The sequence below is a fragment of the Pieris napi genome, chromosome 1 (assembly GCF_905475465.1).
Source record: "Pieris napi chromosome 1, ilPieNapi1.2, whole genome shotgun sequence".
NCBI classification, from domain to species: Eukaryota; Metazoa; Arthropoda; class Insecta; order Lepidoptera; family Pieridae; genus Pieris; species Pieris napi.
In genome coordinates this window covers 7655830-7668640 of record NC_062234.1, presented here as the reverse complement: position 1 = coordinate 7668640, position 12811 = coordinate 7655830, and the positions used below count along the sequence as shown (strand labels likewise).

Below are 12811 nucleotides of genomic sequence, written 5' to 3'. Positions count from 1 at the left end.
ATATTCCTTCTACTAATGTTCGGATATTATTCATAGTTTGAAAATAATTGTTCTTCTGTCATCTATAATAAAACAATTTGTTACCGGATTTAAGTTATGTATTTACAATTATTTTTCATAATTTTAACCGACGTTTCGCGTGCTTTACAGCGTGCGTGGTCGCGGTGACTGAAGACAAAAGGTGTTGAATGTCAAAAAGTGTCACAGCTGTACGTCGGTTAAAATTATGAAAAATAATTGTAAATACATAACTTAAATCCGGTAAGATATTGTTTTATTATCAAATGTGTGAAAGTTATGTCAATAAAAGACAATACTTCTGTCATCTATCCTACTAGATAAAATATTGCTTTTTACTAAACAAAATTCTATATATTGAAAAACTAAAAGTCGTTATTTTACATTCTCCATTAGCGCAACGATTGAAAACGGTCATCAAAAAAAAACAATACTAAAAAAAGTTATTTTAAAAATTAGAACAATATACACAAGTTAAACTTTTTTATATTGTGTAGTCGAAGGTAGCAAGAAACATCATATAAGATTTGTTTCAGCTGAAAACTTGGCAATCGCAGAATCGTGCGCAGAGCTTTCTTGCTACTTTGGCGCTGTGTGCACAGAGCGGACTGGTGGAGCCCTATGTGAGTGTGCTGCTGCACCTTGCCCCGACAGCGATCTCAATATGCTGGTAAGTGCTCATGACATAAAATTGTACCCAAGAACGTAAAAAAATTTTCGCTGTAAGTAGTAGCGCTAATAAATATTCTTAAGAGTGGTACTTGTAGCTCGATGAATTTTTATGTCTTTTATTATATTCTATGTATACAGGGTGGCCAAAAAGTCGTGGATCAAACGCAAATAGGGGATAGATGAGGTCATCAGCGGCAAAAAATTGTTCTACGGGAGGTCTCTAAGGTCAACCCCTGCAGGGTTATGATTTATTTTGGTTTTTATATGAAAATTGACTTTTTTTTACTAATTCTTCTTAAAATTCGAAAATATCTACATCCTGTATGTTTCTCATAATATCCACTAGATTGGTACTGATGAGTTCTTGCGTTAGACATACTATTTATAGTTGTTTATTGAGTGTATTGAAGATAATATTAAGTTATACGATATAATTTTTTTTCAAATCAAAACTTTTTGTATATTCCGGACCCCACTGTGAAAAAAAATTACTCTACCGAAAAGTGACCCTGTATTACAAGTTTTGGCGCATTTAATATGGATTCTGAAAAGGTATTACACATGGCCATGAGTCGCTCTTATATCTTTCTAGGACGAAAAAACAACAACGATTCGGACTTATGATAGATTATTTACCTACCTGTGACCAGTACTGTGTGAATCGGACTAGATTAAAAAAATTGAAAGATGGCTGTAGGGTTACGTAGCAATTTGATTAGACGGTGCAGATTAAGTATTATGGTCAGAGTCAGGAATTTTTAGCATATTTTATTGTAAATATTTTGTTTCCTACAAACAACCATTGAGAAATAATTGTTTTAATACAATCATTATTTCACAATCTTTGTTTGTAATTCTTCCTAGAAAGATATTAGAGCGACTCATAGCCACGTGTAATACCTTTTCAGAATCCCTATTAAATGCGCCAAAACTTGTAGTACAGGGACACTTTTCGGTGGAGTAATTTTTTTTCACAGTGGGGTCCAAAGTAAAGATAAATTTATGATTTGAAAAAATTTTATATTGTATCACTTAATATTATCTTGAATACACTCAATAAACAACTATAAATAGTATGTCTAACGCAAGAACTCATCAGTACCAATCTAGTGGATATTATGAGAAACATACAGGATGTAGATATTCTCGAATTTTAAGAAGAATTAGTAAAAAAAAGTCAATTTTCATATAAAAACCAAAATAAATCATAACTCTGCAGGGGTTGACCTTAGAGACCTCCCGTAGAACAATTTTTTGCCGCTGATGACCTTATCTATCCCCTATTTGTGTTTGATCCACGACTTTTTGGCCACCCTGTATAAATATCATTTAGGTAGACATAAACTAGTCTAGTAAAAATATAAAGCTACCTACTTAGTCAAAGTATTCATACATATAGGTAATTTATTGATCATAAGAATGGTCTTCTATTTTAAAGGTGAAATGTAACTAAAGAAATACGATATTTTATCTGAAACCCTTCAATTTAGTACAGATTCATGTGTATTCAGAATCCGAGCTTGTAACACAATAGGAACGTTGTATAAAAGGGATTTGAAACGCCGAAAATAAAATTAGAGATTTTGATTAATTTTGCAATCAACCTTTTAGTATTTTTTTTATCCTTCAGTTTAACGTCTCAGCCATTAACTGAAAAGCAATAACTCTGAATTTCTTTCTGAGTTAAATATCTTTCTCGTTAAGTAGAACGTTAATGGCGCAATTAAAGCGGAAAGGTTTTTAAGAAACAATACGGGGGAATGAGCTTGAATTTTTTATTAACAATTTTATAAAATATTTTGTGTAACAATTATTTACTCTCTTCTATTGGCAAACGAAACATAAATTGGGCATCTGTCAGAACATTTGGGATTGTCCAATAAAGCCAACGTAATATCCAGCTAACATTAAACTGTGTAATATGTTGCATTCGATTTGTTTGACTGCGATATCGCTTTTGATTTGTGATTTCATAACCGTAAAATGTTTATTGATACCGTGAAGTTATCGACAAGTGGTAACACAACCTTTTTCAGTCTGACAATCTGCTTCGTAGTTTACGAGAGAGATCATTAAATTTCCGCGTTCCGTCAGACAGTTTGCTATACTAGTTTACTTGGAGATAATGCGACTCTTAAGAATTCGCCTTGGAGATGGTTTCAAATTAGTTTATATTTCGAATTTATGAAATTTTTAAGGTTTGTGGAAGCGACGGAAAGACGTATGAATCGGAATGCCATCTCAAACTGCAGGCTTGTAGAACTCAAGAGGATATTGTTATACAGGCATTTGGGCCTTGTAAATTATCAGAAATACCGGCCACTGCGGGGCCTCTGAGACCTTCCTCGCCCATACAATTCACTCAACAAGACGATGGTGCAGCCTCTAAATCTACACGACACTTACTTAATCCAGACAAATACTACAATAAATATGAATGGACACTAAAAGAAACGCCAAGTGATTTCGAAAGCATTCTTCCCGGGCAAAAAACAAAAGGTAAGAAAATAACAGATATTGGAGGTTCAATCTCTAAGAATAAATGAGTTTCATTGTCACCTAGGGAACAATTTAAACACGATGGTTTATGGTCTAAAATATAAATGCTACCCGGACTTGTGCTTATTAACTTATGTCACGTGCTCTTACGTATACCATTTTAAAATCTTGCGAATAATGTTCAACAGCCACTTAAAGCACAAAATTATGGCATTTTCTATAAATTTAAGTAGCAATAACCATAATTTTAGAAGTAAACGCTGACATTTAGATGTTATAAAATTCCGTCGTATCGGGAACAAGATTTAGGTCGCAGGTGGGACCCGTTCAATTTTTTAGGTCACATGAATTTAGGTTTTTTATTCCTTTTCAATATCTACTGCTAGTGATTGATGCTAATGTTTAATTAATTGATTTTTGTATCGGAAATTTTTTTTACGATATTTAAGTGTAGTGTTTTTTTTTGTAAATAAAACTTTGTTAAGTGCGAAATTATCAACTTATTTTATGAGTATTGAACGTGAACTTTGCAGGAAATTTTTATCGATTGTTAAGACTACCGGCTGATCAAAACGTCAAGGTCAAATATTTGATCTTTTAACGGATATAGTGTTATATTTAACATATTTACTCCTTGTAGAGGCGAAATTATTATCCTCTAATGTATTAAACTATAAATTAAATAAAAACCATATTAGTATCCTAAATATGTTTGAGTATTAGCAGGGTCATTTGCCTTGTAAATTACCAGAAATATCGGCCACTTAAATTATTTTATGAATTTGCACTATGAGTTCTTTAAACTATGATGATTAATATATCATAATGAAACCCTTTTAACCCACTCATCCATGTTTTCTGCGTCGCTGAATATTTAATGTTATTCCACATTACCCCTTTAAATAATGAAAATTGAGTATTCGGAAGTGAAATTTAGTCGGAAAGTTCCTGTGAATACAGTAACTACTCAATTCATCTTAATCACAAATGTTGAGATTAGAGCTTTCCTTGTTGTGTGAGTTGTTTGCCCTTGTCATTCTACAACGCCCCTTGTCCTAACTTTGTTAACAATTTATCTTACTTATTAATAATGCTAATTGCCATCAGCCTGTTTCATTATAAGAGATAAATACAAGTATTTTCCTTAACTTTCGATAAAACGAAAAATCAGGCATTGTTCAAAGTTCAATACAAGTTAATAGGAAAACTTTTTGTGGAATATTAATTTCTGGAAAATTTTTCATTTTCAACAATAATTGCAACGCCAATTCTGATTTGTAAAATTACGACATAGGCTGCGAAAATTGGAGATCATTTCTGGCTACGCTTTTGCAAAGTGCTCTACAATGCTACGTCCTGATATCATCACGACGCGGCCATATTACGACCATATTAATTAAATGTAACTTAAAATATTAGCAATATTTTTTATTCGATACATTTTGTATTAGCCTTTAATATAATTACCATAATTGATTAAAACACTGAAAATGTGCCGTGAGACATGTAATAACTTTAAATAAATTCAAATTTGGAATGTCCATTCAAAGGTTCACAAACAGCTACAACAGCAACCGTTGGGGCTGTCGGGGCATTGCTTGGCGATCTTTGTACTGAGGATTCTGATTGTAACGCATTGCCGGGTGCCCAGTGCGCGCGAGGCGGGTGCGTTTGCCGCCCTGGATATATACCAACTCCACATAGGAAAGCATGTGTTGGTTAGTAAATGTATAAACAGAGCAAATATTGTCGTCATCCAAAGTACTTTTATTTTATCCTTTCATTTATTTCACAGCACATTTCCATAGTTGTGATGTTTCAATCTGATAAAAGCAATAATAAATGTGTATTTCCATTGATGAATATAAAATGTAAATTCATGTCATTTCAATTTCGAGTCGATACAGATTTTAACTTTAAAAAATTTTTATTGGCCTGTTTAAATCGATGTTAGTACTATTTTTTTATTAGTGGCATAAGTATACTTCTTTTTACAGAGCAATTGTCTCCAGAAACAACGGAGGAATATAGTGCCTGTTTGTCCGAGCCGTGTTACAATCTTGGCACATGTATTGACTTGCCCGGAACAACATACGCTTGTGTGTGTTCTGACCATTACACAGGAATCAATTGCGAAACACTGCTCAAAGATGATTCCCTATTCGCCTATATAGAGACCCCTTCCTTCGACGGTTCGTCTTATATAAGACTAAAACCATTGAAGGCTTACCATAAGCTGAATATTGATATCGAGTTCAAGGCATTTTCTGAAAATGGAGTAATATTGTACAATCAGCAAAAATACGACGGTACAGGCGATTTTGTTTCGCTCGCTCTTGTGAACGGATATTTAGAGTTCAGGTACTGTATTGATTTACTTTATAACCTACTTCAAGTAATGTATTCTTGACGCGTGCAACTATGTTCTACAGCTAAAGTATTTAACCAATACAATGTTGTACAAACTGTAGTCGAAGTTTTTCTTTAGGTACAACCTCGGCAACGGGGCTATAATTCTTACATCGCTGGAAAAAATCACCTTAAATGAGTATCATAAAGTGTCGGCCAAAAGATATCATCGAGATGGAATTCTATCAGTTGATAATATGGAAGATGTAGCGGGACAGTCGAGAGGCAACTTAAAAGCTTTGGACCTCGCTGATGACGCTTATATTGGCAGCGTGCCTACTAATTATTCGAGGTCAGTAAATGAAAAATTATCTTCCTGGTGTATTTGACACTTTGATAGTCATTGTTAATTAAAGCATGTAAGCGTCACAGCTTCAGATAATCTATTCTACATTTTATTTTAGAGTTTACGATAATATCGGGACACGAAGCGGCTTTATAGGCTGTGTGAAATACTTGAGAATAATACGTCATCAAGTAACTAAGAAATTGGGTCGTCCTGACTCATTAGTAGTCGCTTTAGAAAACGTCCAAGAGTGTCAATCTAATCCATGTATGAGTATGCCGTGTAAAAATGGGGCTACATGCCGCGCTATCGAGGGCTCGCTAACTGACTACGCATGTAGCTGCTCTTTGGGATTTCAAGGATCCAATTGCGAGGAGAGATTAGACCCTTGCGAATCAAATCCTTGTGGATATGATGATAGTCTATTGTGTGACATTGGACCAGATGGAGGACACGTCTGCCGTTGTTTATTTGGAGAAATCGGATCTAGTGGAAATACTTGTAACAATGGTAGACAATATTCTTATTTTCCCCCGCCATATTGTTTTTTCGTCACTAATTGTTTCTTCTTACAGATGTAAATGTAATTCAAGAGACGTGGTCTCCTCAATTCAATGGCACGAGCTACATCGAGTTAATGCCCCTCGAAGGTCTTGGAAAAGCGTTTCGAATCGAAATTTGGTTTTTAACGAACCGATTCTCTGGAATGCTGCTCTACACCGGCCAATCCAATAAAGCGAAGGGAGATTTTATAGCTATTAACTTAGTTAATGGATACCTTCAGTTTAGATACAATTTAGGGAGTGGGATTGCTAATATCACGTAAGTAAAGCTTTGAATTCCAGAACCAAATTAATTTAAGGGGATTTCCTGTGCTTAGTACGGATTACACGTTTAAATAACTCTTTGATTCAAAATATGTTCCTGTATTACAGCAATAGTTTTATTTTTTTAACTTCTAATATATAATTTTTAACTAGAAAGGAATGATTGATAGATATAAATTATTTCTCATTATGTATACATGTGCACATATTTTATTTTTTAAACCTTATATTTAATAAATCAAATTGTACAATTGTATTTTATGAAATGGTATATATTAATAGATTTTTTATGTTAAAATGGTCGCTGGGGTATGTGTACTAAGCCTAACCTATTAATTAATTACGTATAATTTACAAACCAATATCAATAATACTGAAAATCATTCTCCTATATCATGGGTAGTTAAATTATTATTTCAGCAGGTATAAGAACTTACCTGTAAATTGATACCGATACTAATAGAATAACGTCACCAGGTCACCAGTATCAGTGAGCAAGGGTCGTTGGCACCGCGTGCGTGTGGGGCGCGCAGGCCGACACGGAAGCCTACAACTCGACCACCACCCCGTTCAGAGGGGGCACTCACCCCCACCCCTAACGCACTTGGAGCTGACGCTGCCCCTTTTTATTGGATCTCTACCGTATGTATAGTTTAATGACGCCTAACGCATGCCCTTTGTGTTTAAAAAACAACACTTTGTTCTGTTCTCATAGAAATTCATGACGCTTATGTACTCTGCCGCTAGTTAATTAGATACAAAGTTTAAGAGGAATGTTATTTACTTTATAATGTCATGTAAAGTTGTTTGTGTAAATTCACAAAAATCACATACATGATAGGATTATACAATTTGTTTTATGTTTATTATTTTAAAGTGTTAAATATGCTAAAAACTTTACGTAAAGAAAAATGGTAACTCGAATTTATTTCTTAAAATACATAAATCCAAAATGTTATTTCTACGGATTTTTCTTTAACAAAGTGCTTTCAAGTCAATTTTGTTTATTTTACTTAGATTTTTATTTTTTTTTAACTTTTGTTATAAAGTATGATCAGTGATTATAAAATGTCCTTTAGCTTACTATAAAATATAGTTAGACGTAATAAAAAAATATAATTGCCCATTTTTGATATTCTATTATATTATAATACTTCTATTTCTGTACTATTTGCTGAGAAACATATACAACCGTACCATAAGCCTTACCTAACTAGCCTAATAAGCATAACCATACTAAATGATTAAAAAAATAATTTACGTTTCAGTCAATCAACTTATATAAAGTTGCAAAGTATAAATTCATCTTAGCCCACAAGCAAAACGTCAAAAATAAAGCACTGTTATTCAAGTCGTATAAATCTTACTTCTTATACTATTGAAGGGTAGACTGACACGAAATCCCCTTTTCAGTTCTTACATCCGTCCCCACAAAATGTCAGGGGTGACCAGCAGTTTTATAGGAGCCGTGCAACAGGTCTTTGTGAATGGCGAACCATTATCCCTGTACAGTTCGGATACAGCAAAGTGTGTTGTAGTCCCCGAGGAGGAGAGGCTTCCTTGTGCCACGAGTGGGGTCACAAAGTACACCGGTCCACCTTGTGGAAATGGTAAGTTCTAAAAGATTTAATACTTGAATTGACTTTTAAATATTCTTCCAGAATTTGACGATATGTGTATATTGTTTTTACAAATAACAATAACTTTCACCATTTTAAATTTGGAAAGAACAAATATGTCTTTGGGCTTTCTATTTAACGTAACCAAAAATGAATTTGTTTTCAACTTATCTATGTTATTTATTAATTATAACTGAATCTTATATAGATTAAGATAAAAATGAACTAGATTAAAAAAGGTGACATTAAATAAATGGGTATTATTTTCATTTACTTTCTAAAAAATCTTGACGTAAATTGAAAAATATTTTTACTATATCTTATGTACTGTAGTAGAAGGTTAACATAGTATAGTCATTTTCACGTCTTTCTCATTGATTCTCAAGTAGTTGTTGTAGTAGTAGAAGTAGGTATCATTAAGACAAGGAGATGGTTGGCCCAGTAACATTTAAGAAATTTGCGTAGAATGAAACTCTTGACCAGGATCCCAGTGTTTTCCTTATTAAATAGAGACCCTATTTCCTCCTTATTTATAAAGAAAGGCATCCAAATGGTAAAAGGCTCTACTAATAAATTTTTTACCAGGTCTAACACCGTGTAAAAATAATGGCACATGTATACCACTATTGAACGAGTATAAATGTGTGTGTCGCGAAGGCTATGAAGGCAGGAACTGTGAGGTGCAATTAAAAGTGGAGATGTTGAACGACGGAGCACCTGTTAGGTTCGACGGAAATAATTACTTCTCGTATAGGAGCCGGGGCGGACGCAGGTAATTATGAAGTCTTTTGTGACTCTAAGCAATAATGATTAGAGCCAATTATGTGTGACTAATGCTTTTATTTTATCCTATAACGTGTTTTATTAAAGTAAATTTTACGAGTGTATATGTTAACGTAAAATTGTAAACACCGTTAGATTGTAATCTATCTCACGAGATTATAAACTGTCGAAAGATTGTGAACCTCAGCGTACTGCTTACAATTTAATGTATTATTATTCGGTAGATTGTACTACACTAACTTAGTTATCATTCAAACTTCTTTGGTCAATTACAGATTAATTTTACTTCCCAACAATTTCATATAACTACCGAATAATAATACGTTAATTTGTAAGCAGTTCGTTGAGGTTCACAATCTTTCGACAGTTTACAATCTCGCGAGATAGATTACAATCTAACGGTTTTGACAATTTTACGGTGAAATATATAAGTATAAATAAACACCGATAGTATGCATCAAAGAACGTCTTACCCGGATGCATATTATGATTTTCTCTTCAGGGTCTGTCAGCATTCTAAAATAACCATAAGCTGATTTTAAAGTTCAACATTTTGGTATTATTTAATAATAAATGCTTGAAGGTTCGAGTATAAAGGTACAATGAACACACTTTGTCAACTTTGGATGAATATAATATTGTTTTCTAAATAAATTTTATCACATTAGAGGCGTTACATTAAAATTTTTCTTTGATATATTCGACGTATCGATATATTTTATATTAGATATCTACTAACTGTAACTAACATAATTTTTATTTTCTAGCTTACAAACTAATGCGCTGTTTGGTGAAGGAAATTATGATGTAAGATAGCGTTAAAGGATGCATTCCATAGATAATAATATAACTTCACAATAATTAGATTAGGTAAATAATTTTGTGATATATGTGTGTTTTGAAGGATTTAGCTTTTCTTTAACACTTACGTGAAGTGACTTTTTTCAAAGAATAAAGGAGATACATATTTATTCTGTAAAAAATAGTATTGCAATTTTGGCACTATTTTTTTTTAGTAAATATACATCGTAGTATAGACACATTGGTTCCAACCGTTATACTATACATTATAATGTAAAACGATTCGAAGGCGCGTTGATAGTCATTTGTCAAACGGAAAAACGAATCATGTCATATGCCTGTGATTGGTCCAAAGATGTTATATGGCCACAATCGAACGAAACGTGGTTCATTACGTTTACGTATTGGTCGAACACTTTCTACGTCTGTCGATTCTATGATACGCTGGTTTCGTGTCACCGAGAATTTTATCCTAGATCTTCGGTTTATTTCCAATCACCATGGCAAGCTGATTTGGTCAGAAAGCGAATAAATATGAATATTCTCCTTTATAAGCTTGTTTGTATTAATTTGCACTTTCATTAAGATAAGTAGTAATATAGTAATAGTCATAGATTAATACGCCTGTTTGTAAATTATTCGCTACTCCACTTCATTAGTCTTTGTAAATTGAGTTGATTTATCAGATCACACTAAAGTGCTTATACGTGACTTGGTTAAGTTTCGGAATATGCGAAATTCTAGTCATGTTCCAACTATTGTAATCTACAAAGGCGGTTCGAGTTATATAATAATGCTTCTTATATAAATTATTTAGCACATTTGCCCTTTTCATTTAAATAATTTGCTTCGACCTAGACAAAAATACATTTAAATACCAAGATAAAAAATCGTCACTACAATTTCAGTTATATGTATCGTAATACTGGTGTTGAATATAAATATATACAAGTGTACCATAAATCAACGTCAAGCCGATGTAGGGTGATAGGGGAAGTAGTGGCTAACCCCAGAAATATATATTTTTATATGAGTGCGTCCTTCCATATTTTTCAATTATTATTTAACATTAACACGCAATTGGTAGGCACTTACTTTACCGTAATAATTAAACAAGTTCGCCGGATTTCCTAATGTCTCTCGTTATTAATTCAAGTTTTGCTTTCGAATGTGCAGAATTCACGGCATGGTAATATAAAAGTTGAGCCAAAGTTCCATATATTTTGCATAAAAGCATAAATTCAAAACTGCTGTCGCATAGATTTGTATTGCATACCATTATTTATTTTAAAATATTTACATTATATATGAATGAGCAAAAATATTGCTTAAAAGAGGAATTATAAGCTACCTGTTACTATTATGAATTCCAATGTTATTAAACTGAATCTCGTTAGTTATAAAGCTTTATTAGCTAACAAAATAATGTACTTTTTATACAAATAGGTTTTGCTAGCCGATTTAAACCGTAGCTATTAGTGGGTTTGGTGTTCGCTTTCCTCAGCTACTTGTATCTACGTATACTCATATCTATATTTATTATTAATAAAAAATATATTTTAGGAATCGTGGCCCTCGCGGTATTAGATACGAAATCAAGTTCCGTACCTTCAATGAATCTGGTCTGTTAATGTGGCGACGTAGAATCGGTGTACGGCCACGTGACTTCATCGGACTGGGTTTCAGTGGTGGAAAATTGCAATTGATCTTCACCGATACGGATACTCAGGATATTATAGGACACGACGATTGGTTCCAAAGTGTAGAGTCCAGAGATCGAGTTGATGATGGATTATGGCACACTGCTATACTGAGGAGACGTAAACGTTTGGCAATGCTTCAAGTGGATGATCTACCACCAGTTAGAGGCTACTCTCAGTCTTTACTGGTACCCTCGAAGGCTAATCCTAAATTGTGGATCGGTAAGTTTTAACTTAAAGGACATCGATTCTTCGATACTAAAATCGTTCGTTCAAAATTTAATGAAACTTTAACTTTTTTTTCATAATCTTCTGAATATATTTTGATGGGATACAATAATAATAATCCATTAAACAAATGAATTATAGAATTAAGCTAAGTTAGAATAAAATGCTTGTAGTTTTAAATTGACTTTAAGCCGATAACATAATTTAGGTATCTATACCTATCCTTTGACATTTCTCTACTTTTATTTAATAATTTGAAAAGTAATAAATAAATCTATCTGTAGGTGGATCTCCATCGCTACCACTAGGATTGCCGACGTCTCTGTACACGGGACTGCGTGGTTGCATTGCTAGCATCAAAGCGAACGGACGACATTTAGACATCACGAACCCCATACGACCTATGAGTACGATACGATATTGTGTATAACTTTGCATAGGCTGCAGCCAGTGATATTAAAAGTATTATCAAACAGTTGAATACTACTAGTACCTGTACCTTGTAATACATATCTATTACAAAACCTGTTATGTGCAGTAAAATGTTTCGTTTTATCTATGGAAACATAAGTCAGGATGGAAGGATAATTATTGTAACTGAACAATACTATTTGTATTTGGTAAAAAAGCAACGACACTAGTCCTGTTACAATGTTTAAGCATTCCAGCCATATTTATCCTTTCCGTTCTCATATCATCTGCAATTTATCCAGCATTAGTAAAATGAGATTATTCTGATGTGAACTTAGTAATGCATTTAGCGTGTCAATTATGTATTATTCTTTAAGAGTGTTATTTAGTTAATGTATAACAATCATTAACTAATAAGCAATATATTTGTTGTCATTGCCATAACCTTAACTGAAATAAAAATAATTATTAAGTATTTTATAATCATCAACAAAATTTATTTTATTTGACTTTTGAACAAACAAACGACAAACTATTTTCTAAATTCTAATACCTGTT

The 12811-nt window shown here is 33.1% G+C and overlaps 1 protein-coding gene across 8 annotated transcripts in view; it reads left to right on the top strand.

Annotated features, from left to right (window-relative positions):
• The window catches only part of LOC125063768 (agrin-like), a 141048-nt gene extending 128576 nt beyond the window's left edge, over positions 1-12472 (top strand). For 7 of the 8 annotated variants that reach the window (XM_047670424.1, XM_047670396.1, XM_047670404.1 and 4 more), the window contains 12 exons: positions 555-688; positions 2889-3189; positions 4740-4907; positions 5187-5550; positions 5678-5890; positions 6003-6394; positions 6460-6706; positions 7189-7353; positions 8125-8321; positions 8916-9102; positions 11478-11836; positions 12127-12472. In XM_047670424.1, coding sequence (XP_047526380.1) covers positions 555-688; positions 2889-3189; positions 4740-4907; positions 5187-5550; positions 5678-5890; positions 6003-6394; positions 6460-6706; positions 7189-7353; positions 8125-8321; positions 8916-9102; positions 11478-11836; positions 12127-12272 — 2873 coding nt within the window. In that variant the 3' untranslated portion in view covers positions 12273-12472. Of the gene's footprint in view, positions 1-554; positions 689-2888; positions 3190-4739; positions 4908-5186; positions 5551-5677; positions 5891-6002; positions 6395-6459; positions 6707-7188; positions 7354-8124; positions 8322-8915; positions 9103-9880; positions 9984-11477; positions 11837-12126 lie in introns of those variants that run through there. The other variant, XR_007119572.1, reaches the window with a different exon arrangement.
• Positions 12473-12811: the final 339 nt, after the last annotated feature.